At 44.4% G+C, this 14,943-nt stretch overlaps 1 protein-coding gene across 5 annotated transcripts in view; it reads right to left on the bottom strand.

Annotated features, from left to right (window-relative positions):
* LOC114053425 (forkhead box protein P4) overlaps positions 1–14,943 on the bottom strand; it is a 99,165-nt gene that overhangs the window by 30,179 nt on the left and 54,043 nt on the right. For 3 of the 5 annotated variants that reach the window (XM_027876465.1, XM_027876468.1, XM_027876466.1), the window contains exons 4-5: positions 5,075–5,197; positions 3,853–3,939 (exon numbers count right to left, since the gene is read on the bottom strand). In XM_027876465.1, the coding sequence (XP_027732266.1) occupies positions 3,853–3,939; positions 5,075–5,197 (210 nt within the window). The remainder of the gene's footprint in view (positions 1–3,852; positions 3,940–5,074; positions 5,198–14,943) is intronic. The other 2 variants (XM_027876467.1, XM_027876469.1) reach the window with 1 other exon arrangement.

Genomic DNA, 14,943 nt, shown 5'->3' with positions numbered 1-14,943 from the left:
TTCATCAGAGACCTCTGGGTGCCATTCTGGCCTGGAACACAAGTCAGCTGACTTGTGTCACCCCACCTTCTTCTCTTTCCTCTAATAGCCCCAGCTTTTGAAAAAGCCACTGGTACATGGGGCAATGCTGAGAAGGGGGACAGCTCTACTCCCTTCTCCTGGTCTGGCCCTCCCTCTGGCATTCTCTCATTTTCTTCTCTATTGCCATCTTCTCTCTATTCTCTCCTTTTCTGTCCTCCCTTCCTTCCTTTCCACTACTGTTTTTTAAAATTTTTTTTCTGATCTTTCTTCTCCTTTCTCCCCCCCCTTTCTTTACTTAGTATCAAGAGAAGGAATAGATTTTAGCCATCATCTATTCCAATCCCTGTGTTTCCCAGATAAGGAAAAAGGCCCAGAGATGTTAAGGCCAAAGTTAGCAAGGAAGGTAGTAAGGTTCTCTGTGTTCTCAAAATCCATTCCTCTTTCCACTACTTTTTTTTTTTAGTGAGGCAATCAGGGTTAAGTGACTTGCCCAAGGTCACACAGCTAGTACGTGTCAAGTGTTTGGTCTGAGGCCGGATTTGAACTCAGGTCCTCCTGACTTCAGGGCCGGTGCTCTATCCACTGCACCACCTAGCTGCCCCTTTCCACTAATTTTTTTCCTCTTACTGAATCACCAAACTTAGAATGAGAAGATCATCTTGACAATACATCTCATGCAACTCAGCAGTCTCTTCTAGAGCATCCCTGATACATATGGTCTTATAGTCTCTGCTTGAATAGTGATCCAGACTAGAAGCTTACTACTTCTTAAGGCAGCACATTCCATATTTAAACAACTCTAATTATTGAGAAAGTTCTTCTATTGAGACCAAATCTTTCTTCCTGTGACTTCCAGCCTTTGGTACTAATCTTATCTCTTAGAGCTTTGAAGAATAAGTTTATTCTCTCTTTCACATGACAAGCCTTTAAATACTTAAAGATGGCAAACATGTCCTACTCCTCACCCCTCTTCTTAAGTCCTCCAGACTAAACACATCCAATTCTTTAAGCTATTCCCATTACAATGTGGTTTCCGGATCACTCACTGGCCTGGTCACCCTTCTCTAGATCCACTGCTATATGTCAATGTCCCTTTTATCTCTTATGTATAATCAGAAAAACTTCTCTCCAGAAGGTAGGGGCTCCCCAAGGAGGACAGAAGGTCACAAGCAGGCAAGATAAACCCCACAAGAACATGTTCAATCATTTCAATATACCACCACACACACATCCCTACACCCTAAACACACAATCACTTATACATAGGCATGTCTCTGCCTGGAACCACTGACCACAATCACCTCTTGTGACAGATAACATGCTGGGGTCAGAGGTGAAGCTTATCCTTTCGGTCCCACCAACTTTTCCCTTCCCTTCTTACTCCTACTCAGTACATACACCTGGTCACACCCACACGCAACTCTGCCTTCCACCCCCCAGCACACACAGATTCAGACAGGGCCATTCAGCCACATGCACAGGCAGAGACAAGTCAGTCAGTCAGCAAGTATTTATGGAGCCCTCCAGGGCCATGCCTGCCCTAGGAGCTTGCAATGATGTCTTGCTACTTATTGGGGAAAAAAAAAACATAAGATTGCAGATTTATAATGTCCTCATTAGAGCATAAGCTTCCTGAAAGCAGGGATTGTCTTACTTTTCCATTTGTATCCTAGCACTTAGCACTGTGTTTTTACAAATAGTAAGCATTTAATAAATCATTTGTTCAGAACTGGGAGAACCCTTACAAGCCATCAAATGCAGTTCCCTCATTCTGTAGATAAAACGTAGACATAGAGATGTTAAGTGACTTGTCCTGGGTCACAGAGCTAGTAAATGTCTTAGTCAAGATTTGAATCCAGGCATTCCTGACTCTAAGAGCAGTGTCCTAACCATAACACCACGATGGCTAACAAAATTAACCAAGAGGGGGGCAGCTAGGTGGCGCAGTGGATAGAGTACTGGCCCTGAAATCAGGAGGACCTGAGTTCAAATGTGGCCTCAGACCAAACATCACTTGACATTTACTAGCTGTGTGACCCTAGGCAAGTCGCTTAACCCCAATTGCCTAAAAAAAAAAAAAAAAAAAAAGATTAACCAAGAGGAAACACTAGAGATAGTATAGCAATTGTAAGAGTGAGTTGAAGTAGCAAAAGAAGCCACCAATTGTCCTGGTATGTTGGAGGGTGTTTAGTTCCAATCATGGAAGACTCCATGGAGAAGGCTGCTTGGAACTGTCATTTTTTTCCCAACATGGGAGGAAGGAGGTTATTTTTGGACACAGAGCAGGAGCTGTCAGGAGGGGCAGGAAGAAAAGTGTGGCTTGGATAGGATGGGCAGGCTGTTTGGAAGACTTTGAGAGGCAGAGAGATGAGGCAAACTGAAAGAGAAGGAAGGAGGGAACTTGGCATTTGGGAAGCTGATGAATAGAAAGCCACAGTATTGAGATCCACAGGAGAGACTTTAAGAGAATGGAAGGAATGTTGCAAAAGTATAAAAGTGTTTGGCCCCAAACACGAGATTTGAGAATCTCTTCCATCCCGATCTTTTGCAGAGGTTGGGGGGGGGTGGGGAAACTGGTAAAGAGGAGTAGTCCATGAGTGTGGACTATTGCTTACAATGCCAGGTTTTTTTGTATGTGTTGAACTGTCTTGCTAATTTTTCTTTTCTCTCTTTCATCTTTAAAAAAAAAATTATTTGTTTTAAGGAATGGCTCTTGGGAGGCATACAATGAGAAACAGGAGTGATTTAAAAAAAATATACATAAAAATCTATCTAAAAAAAACAACAGAGAGATTTAAGGCATAAGAAAGTACAAAGTGAGGCACATGCACATACACATACACCTCCAGGAAGTTACACATATACAGGCATGCAAACATGGCTCGAGCTACACACTCACACCTAAATTCCCACACAATTGTCCCATACGGTAAAAGGGAACACAACTAATCAGGTAGTGGCCTGGGGATAAGATGGTACACAGAATAAGAAGAAAGAAAGAGGGATGGAGCAGCATGGGGAAAAACTGGTCACCAACTAGACACCTAGGTGGCACAGTGGAAAGAACCTGGTGTCAGGAAGACCTGAGTTCAAATACAGCCTCAGATATTTACTAGGTATGAGACCTTGGGCAAGTCACTTAATCTACCTCAGTTTACTCAACTGCAAAATGGGGATACTAACAGCACTTATCTGCCAGGGCTGTTGTGAGGATCAGGTGGGATAATAATTGTAAAGCACTTAGCATAGTGCCTGGCACATAGTAGGCACTATAAAAATGTTAGCTTTCTTCATCATCATTATTTATTATTATGATTATTATTAAAATCTGGCCTCAGACACTTCTTAGCTATATGATCCTGGGCAAATCACTTAACCTCTGTTTGCCTCTGTTTCCTTAACTGCAAAACGGGAATAATAATAGCACCTCCCCGCCAGGGCTGTTGTGAGGATTATATGAGATAATAATTGTAAAGCACTTAGCACAGTGCCTGGCACACAGTAGGCGATATATATATTTACCTATTTATCATTATTATTTTTTTTCTCTGTGATCCTGGACAAGTCACTTAACCTCCGCCTTAGTAGCCTCCATTATAAAATAGAGATAATAACAGCGCTACTTCCCAAAGTTGTTATGAGGATAAAATGAGATAAAAATTGTGCCTGCCACACTGGAGCTTAATAAATGCTTGCTTCTTCTTCAACTACACCATTGCCACAGGCTTCTCTACTTCCTAGGAAGGGCTAGAGGTAAAGTGAGTGGGGGGGAGTGGAGGGAAAGAAAGGGTACAGGGCCCAGGCTGCCTGCCCCTCACCCAAGCCTCTTACCTCTTTGGGTTGCTGTTTCCCAGCTTGCTGCTGGGTGAGGAGCTGTAAATGAAGCTGTTCTTGTTGTTTCTTGTAATATTCCTGTAACTGGGGCATAAGGGAAGGGTGGGAATAGGTCATAGAAGGAAAAAACAAACAAACAAGCAAACAAACCCAAGTCTGGGTTGCTTTCTTTCTTCTTCTACCCCACCTCCCAACTGTGGACTACTCATTGCCTTAAAGCGAGGGTGGAAACTGCATCCAACTTGCTTGGTAAAATGGATCCAGGAGTCCAACCTGGCAGACCCTTTCCCAGGGAAAAAGCACGGACCCAGGATTCAGAGGACCTGGAATCAAAACTTTTCTCTGATCCTTACTACCTGAGTGACCTATGGCAAGTCAGCTGGGCCCCAGATTCCTCATCTGTCAAATGAAGGGGTTAGACTAAAATGGCTTGGGAGGGCCCTTTGATCAGTGTCTGGATCTCGGCTCTGATCCTATGACCCCTGCCTGCTGAGAACTATTTTTGGGGAATGTGGCAGGGCAAGAAGAGAAGAGGTTGGTGAGAGGACGGACTTGGTGTCTAGTGTAAGTCACCAGGCAAAGGGATTCTTCATAAAGGGAGGGCACAGTCCTTCCCTCAGCCTCTTCGCCTCCTAGAGGAGAGATGAAGCCTCCCAGATACGGCTGAGGCTAGGGTTCTTAAATCCTTTGTCCCAGCCCTCCCCTCCCTGCAGGAGTGGAAGAGAGATCTCCTGTACAGGTCAGAACATCTGATCTTTTTTTCTTCTCAGGCCCAGAGCTCTGAAAATGGGGGTAGGACCGGTACCTCAGGAACCCCCAGGGGACTAGGGAGTAGAGTGTGAATATAACCCTCAACAAAGAAAAAGAAAAAAATGATCTTTGACCTGTACCCAGCCGTTCTAGAAGAATGCAGGCCTGTCTAGCCTGTGCGGTTTCCCTGACTGTCAAACAGGTTTCTGTTACCCTCCCAGGCCCCACCTCTCCACTGGAGCTGGGGGCTCCCCTCAGCATTGGTAGTAAACAAGGACCAGAGGCAGAAAACCAGGCCTGAGGGGGGAAAGAGGAGACCACCAGGAAGAAGGTGAAGAAGGTGGGCCTCTTGGTCCCACGCCTTACTCTACCCACTCAGTAACAGGCCTGAACTTGTGTAGTGTCGAGGACACTGGTAGTGAGAGATGAGAAGAGGGGACAAAGAGGTTGGGGATAGGTGGGGTCTCACCTGTTGAAGCATGATGGCCTGTTGCTGCTGCAGCAAGGCCTGGAGCTGAGGAGGTGACAGGATCTGCTGCATCTGCTGGGGGGTGATCATCTGAGGTGACATCATGGCCACAGACACCGGCACCTGGGGCCAGAGGAGAAGACAAAGTCAAACATTGTCTCCACTCAGCATTCTCCAGGCCTCTCCAGGCCTTTCTCATTCCTATTCCCAGGAGTAGGCATGCCATACCCCAAAACACAGAACCCCAGAAATGGAAGAGCCTCAGAATCCAACTTGGCCAACTTATACCTGAACAAGAATCCTCTCTACAACGTTCCTGAAAAGTGGTCGGTTGGTCTACAAGCATTTATTACTTATTTATTTATTTATTTAGTCTACAAGACTACCATGTATGTGTCAGGCATAGTGCTAAACCTTGGCAATATAAAGAAAGGCAAAAGACAATCCTTACCCTCTAGAAGCTTATATTCCAATGGTACCTTACTCCCCAACACACACTCTTCTATCCAGTAACACTGGTCTTCTGGTTGTTCCACAAACAAGACACTCCATCTCTTAGCTATCAGCTTTCTCTCTGGTTGTCCTCCATGCCTTAAACATTGTCCCTCCTCTGTTTTGATTACTGACCTCCCTGGCTTCCTTTAAGTCCCAAATAAAATTTCACCTTCTACAGGAAGCCTTCTTGAACCCCTCTTAACTCCTGTGCCTTCCCTCTGTTCATTATTTCCTAATTATCCTGTATATGGCTTGCTTTGTATATATTTGTTTTATGTTTCTTCTCTATTAGATTGTAAGCTCCTAGAGGGCAGCTAGGTGGCACAGAGGATGGAGAGCTACTCCTGGAGTCAGAAGCAAAACAGTTCCTGGACTCAAGGAGGTATCATTCTAATGAGGGAGACAATGTGCAAACAATTCTACACAACCAAGGGCTATGTGGAGAAAATGGGAGGTAATCTCAGAGGGAAGGGACCAGGAAGAGGGAGGGGGAGCAGGAAAGGCCTTTTGTGGAAAGTGGGCATTCCAGGTATGGGAAATAGCCATTGCAAAGGCCTGGGGATGGGAAATGGAGTAATGTGTGCAAGGAACAGCCTACTCACTGGATTGTTGAGTTTGTGGAGGAGAGTAAGTAAGATGTGAAAAGCCTGGAAAGGTAGGAAGGGGCCAACTTAGGAAGGAAATCTTTCCTTACATCAAGCTGGAATCTTCCTCTCTCTAGTCTACCCATTGATCCCTGGAACCAAGTAGAAGAAGTCCAATCCCTCTCTCCTAATACTTGAAGACAATAATCGTGGCCCCTTCCTTCTCACCTCTAACTGTCTTCTCTTCTCCATGTTAAACATCACCTATTCCTTCAACTGAGAATCATCTGGGCCTTGTTTCCAATCCCCCTGACATTCCAGTCACCCTCCTCCCCCACCTTTGCAATGTTCTTGCTAAAATGTGGCACAGAGAACCCAATACTCCAAAAGTTGTCTGACCAAAGGGACTATCACCTCCCTAATACTAGACGCTGTGCCTCTCTTAGTGCAGCTGAGGTCAGCAATAGCTTTTTGGGCTGTTGTGTCATGCTGTTGACTCATATTGAGCTTGTTGAAGAAGATGCTGATGGATGCCAATGCTTAGGTGCCCATGGGTGACCAGGAGTTCTTGATGTATGAAGAGAATGACTAGAGCACGGCCAACAGGACCTAGAGGCTACTTTGGTTTTTTCCTGGCAGAGATGGGCTGAATGGAGCCATCCTCACTCTCACAAAGCCTTACTCCCTCAGATGCAGCAGAGATACCTGGGTTCAAATCCCAGCTCTGGCATTGAGTAACGATATGATTCTGGGCAAATTTCTAAACCTAAACCTCTCTGAGCCTCAGTTTCCTCAGCTGGAAAAATATTATGATAAGAATATAGTAATATTTGTAAATTCTACCTCACAGGGTTGCTAGGACGGAAGCACTTTAAAAGGTAAAACATGTTATATTTTATTATTAATAATATATATTATTATTATTATATATTATAGCCCTAGTCAGAGTTGGTGATAAAATCAGTGACTATGGAACTTACAGAAGCACAGTGGGGTTTAAACGTATGACCCCAGCCTGCTTAAGAAGAACAACCACTCTCATTTATGTTACATTTTACAGTTTACAAATCACTTTTATCTCAACAACCCTGTAAGGAAGGCAGTAAAAGTATTTGTTGTTCAGTCATGTTCAACTCTTCATGACCCCATTTGGGGTTTTCTTGGCAGAGTGGTTTGCCATTTCCTCCTCCAGCTCATTTTACAGATGAAGAAACTGAGGCAAACAGGGTTAAGTGACTTGCCCAGGGTCACATAGCTAGTTAGTGTGTGAGGCCAGATTTGAACTCAAGAAGAGGAGACTTCCTGACTCCAGGCCTAGCAATCTTTCTACTGCACTACCTAGTTGCCCAGTAAAATATTATTGTCCCCCCTTTGCAAGGGAGGAAACTGAGTCCCAGAGAAGAGACTTGTCCAACATCACATGGGTAGTAAATAACAAAAGCTGAAATTCTAACGCAGGTCCTCTGATTCCAAATCCATATTGGCATATGGATTTGCAAACACAGACAAGTACTCATACTTTGTGGACTCCTGGACCCCCCCAAAACAGCTGAGTTTGAAAGTACCTAGGATGCAAGAAAAGAAGCAAGAAACTGGGTGGATAGATGGGCCTGCTACGTAGGAATACAGAGCAACTCACTACTCTGCCATTTCCCCCAGGGGCAGTATTAGAGAGCCAGACTTAGCACTCTCATTTAGCTTTCAGGTTCCATATCTGAGTCCTGGAGGAGATTGTGGAAAGTTTGGAGACCCTGACCCTCAGGTCAGCAAGACCAAGGCACAGATTCATAGCTCCTAGGGCTCCAAGGAAGGTTAGAGGTCATCTAACCTTTATTTGAAACAGAGGAAACTGAGGCCCAGAGAGGCATGATGCTTTACCCAAAGTATCATAATTAGGAAACAGCAGAGCTGGGATTTGAACCTAGGTTTTCTAATTCAAAAATCAGTGTTCTTTCTACTCCATGGTATGCTAGCTTTTCCTTGCCTGTACGTCTATGCTACTCTCTCTTATCAACCAATTTGAATTCTACCCCGACTGCCTTTGAAGCCCAGATGCAATTCTTCCTCCTCTGTGACAGACAGCCCCAGCCTGGCCAGTCTTACCCTTCTCTAAATTCCTGCAGTATTTGGCTGTCTTCACTGTTTTTATGCATATATTCTCATCTCCCCAACTACAATAAAACCTGTATTAAAGGGAAAGCAACTACAAAATCCTCATTAATAAGGATTGTTTTTCTTCCCTGAACTCCACTTTTTGGAGAAAGAGGCAAATGGAAAAAAGGGGGTGGGGTGGGGGGGGGGTGGAGAGACTTTCAGGGATTTGTTTAAAAATAAACAAACAAACAAAGCAAGCCAAACAACTTCCAGGCTATGTCCTTGGCTCCTTATACATCTCTCTTCTAAAGCCTTCCCTCCCTCTACCCCCTCCCCTCCAGATGAGAATTCCTGATCAGCAACAAAATTGGGAAAACAAAACCACAAATCCACACAAAAGAATAAAGGATCAGGAGACTGGGAAGCAAACAGGACATTTTTGTTCTGATTTTGCTCAAGTTAATACACACATTGATTTGAACAAATTGTAAATAATTTTGAGTTTTGGGTTTTATGTATGGATCATTTTCTTTGTTTATCTGAATATTTGTTTTTGTTCTTGGTTACCAATGTTGGGAGGAAGAGAGGGAGGAAGGGAGGGAAGAAGAGAGGGAAAGAGAGAGAAAGAGGGAGGGGGAAGGAAAGAGATAGAGACAGAGACAGAGGGAAAGAGGGAGGGAGAGAGAGGGAGAGGGAAGGAGAGGAAAAGGGAGAAGGAGAAGGGGAGAGAGAGGGAGGGAGGGAAAGAGAGAGAGAGAGAGAGAGAGAGAGAGAGAGAGAGAATATTTATTTCTGCTCAGAGTGTTGGGACCTGACCTAAAAGATTTTCAATCAGCAAAGAAAGTTTCCATTGTTTTCTGAGTACTATAATTAATAAATCAGGAAAGAGGACTGAAAAAGAAATCCTGGGTTGCAGTCAATAGACTTAAGTTCAAAACCCCAGTAACATCGCTAACTTCCTGTGTGACCTTAGACAAATCTCTTCCCCTCTCTGAGCCTCAGTTGGAAAATGAAGAGGTTGCACCAAAATGATCACCGTGATCTCTTCCAGCTCTAAATTCACCAGTCTGGGATTGTAAAAAGACTTTCAAGAGTCAAAGATTATAAAATATGGAAAGAGTTGTTGTAGGGCAGTGGACCCCTACAACATCAACTCTTCCCATATTTTATAATCTTTGACCCTTGAAGACAGGCATGTTAATATACTATTGATGAAAGTAGAACTGGTTTAAGTTCTGGAAAGATATTTGAAATTGTGGTTAAAAAAAACACTAAGGGTATGGACTGTCCATACCCTTTGACTCATACCCTGGGCATATGCCCCAAGAGGGTCAAAGATAGAAAGTAAAGTCCAACATATACAAAAACACTTCTAGAGATATTTTTTATAGTAGCAAAGAACTGGAAACAAATTAGATGCTGAATGATGAGGGAATAGCTAAACAAATTGTGATACAAGACTATGATTACGAATATTACAATGACTAAGAAGAATATAAGAAGGCATAGGAAACCAATAAACGGATACAAAGTAAAATAAGCAGAAGCAGGAAAATAACATGCACAATGACAACAACAATGTAAATGGAAAGAACAACAAAAATGGAAACTGAATGCTTTATAATTACAATGACCAAGCTTGGTCTGTAGAAAAGATATAAGAATATATCTCCCTCTCTTCTTTGCAGAGGTGGGGCGCTATGGATGTGGATCACTGAATACACTGTCAGATTTGATTAACGCATTGTTCATTTTGCCGAATGGCTTTTTTCCCCTTTATCTTTTATTAGGAGATGAAGATAATTAAAAACAAAAGATATTAATTAAAATTTCTGGAAGCAATCAGTAGGAAGGAAGGGAAGAGGGAAGGAGGGAGGGAAGAAAGAAGAGAGGGAGGAAGGAAGGAAGGAAGGAAGGAAGGAAGGAAGGAAGGAAGGAAGGAAGGAAGAAAGGAAGGAAGGAAGAAAGGAAGGAAGGAAGCAAGTTCAGAATTCTTTAGCATCCCTAACCTCCCAAGCTTTGCCTTCTATGACCCTGGAATACTTGAAGAAATGAAACCCCATAAGCTGTCAATGTCTTACACACAGTAGGTACTTAATAATACTCTTTTCAATCTCTGAAAAATCTAGAGAAATGAGAGGCAACCTTTGTCAGGAATGGAGGTGGGAGAGAGAGGAACCAACTTACAGCTAGGAAACTGATAGCACAGTATAGCTGGAGGAGTGCTGGATTTGGAGTCAGAGGACTTGAGTTTGAATCCTGGCTATGCCACTAACTACATGGGCAACCTTGGACAAGCCATCTTACCTTTCAGAGTCCCAGATTCTGTATCTGGAAAATGAGAAAGCTAGACTAAATGGCCACCTGAGGTCCCTCCTAACTCTGTAAGCCTGTGTATAACCTCTCTCAGTAGGCTGCGACAGTTTTTCATTCACTTCCTTTATCTGAATTTTTTTCTTCTCTGACACTGTCATCCCTTTCCTCTAAGTCCATCATAGACACTCATTCTCCCTTCTTTTTTTCTACATGTCTCTTTCACTTTTAGCCTTCACTATAGCCTACTATTGACCCCTATGGGTCACTGCTTGACTGGGAACACTCAGAACTAAAGAGGTTGGTTACCTAGCCCTCAGCAGGCAATTAGTCAGTCAACAAGCATTTATTAAGCACTAGAGGTTGCTCTCCATTTCCAGGGGTCCAATTTAGAGTTAGAGTCCTAAAGTTACAGCTCAAAGGGAACTCCAAAGCCATCCAGTCCAATCCCTTCATTTTTCAGATGAGGAAACTGAGGACCAGAGAGTTTAGGTGACAGAGGTAAAATCTGAACCCAGGTCCTCTGATTCCTAATCACTTGCTCAATTCACTGAACCACACTCCCATGAAGATTGATGCTCAGAGAGAACTATCTTGCCCAAAGTCACAGAGCTAGTAAGTAGCAGTTGGGATTTTGAATCTAGGTTTTATGACTCTAATTCTAGGGTTCTTTCCATTTACACCATGCTTCCTTCTGGGGAGATGGGGGTGGGAGTGGAACACACAGATTTGGCCCACAACAGGAGAATCTGAGGTCAGACACAAGGAAGAACTTTCTGGCTATGAAAAGTATGAGTCACTAGGAAGAATAAGTGAGAGACGCTATGGGGATCTGTTTTCCGGGGGAGACTAACCCTCTCCCCCTGTGGCTGTCTGGTCTGGAGGTAAAGGAGTGGACAAGATGACTCTTTAAAGTCCCCTGCATCTGTGAATCTGTGATTCAGTTTATCAAGACAACTGAATCTCTGGGCCTGCGCCCAACCCACTCTGTCTTGGTCCAAGAAGTTACATGGAATGAGTGCTGCTCACTAAAATGGCACAGCTGACATCATGATGCCTTTGGCCAAGTCAAGGAATAGCTGCCTACATCCCTGACTTTAACCCCTTTCTCAAGGGGCCTCACTTCCTCTGTCTCATGAGAATTGGACTCCAGCTTCCCCCAATCTCCTCCCCGCGGCTTCAGAGGCCTGGGTTAGGGATGTGTCAGGATGGGCATCTGCCAGATAGTGAGCTCAGCAAAGTTAATGAGTCACCATCTGGCCAGGAGCCAGCCCAGTAAAGTGCTTACTAAGGCTAAGAGTCACAGGCCACCCGCCCCTAAACCCTCTCCTCCCTGCCCCGGAGCTAAGAGCCAAAGAATCTCCCCCAACGGTCCTGCCGCCCCTCCCTCCCTCCAACTAGTTCTCTCTCCCAGCCAAAGATCATTTACACTGAGAGCATCTTGGCTGGTAAAGACTGAGTGGAGAGGGATCATGGAATAGTGACAGGACAGGTTCATATCAGGCTGGGGTCCCCCAGATGAATGAGACTGATGCACTGGAGCCAAACCCTCAACTGAACATCATGTAGTGGATAGTAGATGTCTTGCTGCAAGTTGAAATCAAGAAGACAGATTAAATTAAGTGATTTCTAAGGGAGTATATGTGTGGGTGTGGGTGTGTGTGGGGGGTAGAATCTTTGGGAAATGACAGTGATAGGAAAAACCCATCAATAAGACATTTTTTAAAACCTGGGTTAAAATACTATCACAGCCACATATTAGCTGTGTGACCATGGGCAAGTCATGTCTGTCTGCCTCAGTTTCCTCCTCTATAAAATAGGAATGATAATAATAACACCTATCTCACACGGTTGTTGTGAGGATCAAATGAGATAATGCATGTTAATAGTGTTTTACAAACCTTAAAAGCTATATAAGGATTCCTTTGACCCTGGAAAAGGATGGAGAGAGAGAGAAAAATCCTAGCTTGAACTCTGACAGAAAATGATTGGGAGTGTCCAAATACAAGGTATCAGGAATGACTATACTCTCTCTACTTTGAGGAACAGAGGACCAGGCCTGAACTTGAAGGGGGAAGGACTGAAGTGAGATAGTGGGTGAAACTTCTGAAATGCTGGAAGGAAAAATATCCAAGACATCCTTGCAGGAAATTTGAGGCTGGGAAATAGTGGGTCCTCCCAAGGGTACCAAACCCCCACCTCTTTAATGATTGAGCACCAAGCCTCTCATTCCCTCCAAGCCCTGGCAAAAGATGTTGACCACCCCTCCCTAGGCCACAGTCAGAAATTTAACACCAAATTTGGGAACTCAATTGAATTTGGCTGGAGAGATGTTCAGGGAACCCTTGGGAGTAGGGAGAACGGGAGGGAGGCCCAAAGAACTGGGGAGGCAAGCAGCGGAGCAGGAAAAGGGCCGCCATCGATCTGTCTTCATTACCCATTTCACTCAAGTTTCAAATCAACAAAATACACTTTTCTGCTTCAGTGCAGTCTCCATTCCCCCCCCCCAATTCTCACCCTCCCCACATCTCCCTACCAGCTTCTGAGCTCAGAAGAAAAGCAATTTCCCCAGAAAGTCTCCAGATTCCCCTACTCCCTGGAAAGAACCTCCTTCCTTTGGAGTCAGGATTTAGGGAGTGGGGAAAAATAGATTAGAGTGTTGGGGGGGGAGTGGTATTCCTTCATATCTCTAGAGAAAATTAACATGTCTAGATGATGAGTGAGAGGAGAGGAAAGTCTAAGGGTCCTGATTCAAATAAGCATAGCAGGATGTTCCCCTAGACCCCATTCTCTGAGACCACCTTCCCTCAGGACACAAGGGGAGGTCCAGACTGGGGCTCTGTTCTCAATTATTGGAAGAAGATATGATTTGAGGGAGTAGGGGAAAAGGTTCTGAAAAGAACCCCATCTGGCTCTTTACCTCTAGTTACAAAGATCCCTCACAAAGTCCAGACTGACTAGGATTGCTATTGTCCATTATCAAGTGAGACAATATTTGTAAAGCACTTAGCACAGAGTCAGGGGTATAGTAGGTGCTTAATAAATGCATTCTCCCTTTCTTTCATTCCACATATTGGGGAACAGCCCCTGAAAAATCATTTCTGATGCCAGACCCTAATCCCTCCTGATGCAGCTCAACTTTATTCACCTTTGTCCTCTTGCTAGCACTGTTAGCAATCTGCAGAGTTTTGGAAAGTGACCTCCACTCCATGGTGTGACATTCATAAAGAGTCCCCCCCTGCCAGGGGAGGTGGCCATGTTTCCTGAGGATGGGTTTGGATGGAGGAACAGTGCTCCTACATTCATTTCAGACCTAGACCCAAGGTTATTTCCTGTTTTCTCTACCTTCAGGAGAATCATGGGATAGCATATTTCTAATTTGAAAGGGCCTCAGAGGTCATTTAGTAAACCTCTCATTTTACAGATGATAAAACTGAGGCCCAGTGATCAAATGACTGGCCGGAGGTCCCCAGGATTTGAACTCAGGTGCTCTGTTTCCTTGCTCCCTGGAGGAGTTGGTCCTCTCAGTTTTGGAATTCTGCTCTGGGGTGAACTGTCCTGATTGGTGAGTGCATACAAACTCACCTGGACTACTCTAGTCTAGCCAACCCCAGACAATGTTTCACCTCCCATTCGCTCAACTACCAGGAAACCCCAGGCCTACTTACAAGGGCTCTTTGGGGGGCACAGACTGTCTCCTTTTTGTCTTTGTACCCTCTGCGCCTAACAAGAGTGCCTGGCGTACAGCAGGTGCTTAATAAATGCTCTTTCATGGGGCAGCTAGGTGGTGCAGTGGATAGAGCACCGGCCCTGAAGTCAGGAGGACCTGAGTTCAAATCCGGCCTCAGACCAAACACTTGACATGTACTAGATGTGTGACCTTGGGCAAGTCACTTAACCCCAACTGCCTCACCAAAAAACAAAAACAAAAACAAAAAAAATAAATGCTCTTTCATTCACTCATTTGTTCTGACTCCAAATGCAGTTCCTTTCTACTAGACCACATGGGGCCAACATTTGGGTGGGAGGGCTTTGGCTGATTACAATGGTTGGTTTAGGAAGTCATTTTCCCCTAACCTTACCCACTTCTTCTCTACCAGCCCTTTGATTAAGACTTGGATTATTATGATGATGTCTTACATCTCTGTGCAACTATAAAACTTCCCCAAACTATTTCAAATACATGTGTCAGAAAAAACTATTAATTGCCAAATCTCCCACATGGGGGCGCAGCTCAGCCCTAGACCCTTCTTGCCATCTCCCTCCACTCTGCAGGCCCCCACTGCAGAGCTGGCCCCCTCTCCCCAATCTCTCATTATTCTACCCTGCTTCCCCCTGCCCCCCCCCAACACACACACACACACACACACACACACACACACA

This window comes from Vombatus ursinus, unplaced genomic scaffold, assembly GCF_900497805.2.
Source record: "Vombatus ursinus unplaced genomic scaffold, bare-nosed wombat genome assembly UNPS02014811.1, whole genome shotgun sequence".
Lineage (NCBI taxonomy): Eukaryota > Metazoa > Chordata > Mammalia > Diprotodontia > Vombatidae > Vombatus > Vombatus ursinus.
Note: the sequence above shows the minus strand (reverse complement) of the source record. Positions and strands in the feature narration are given on the sequence as shown.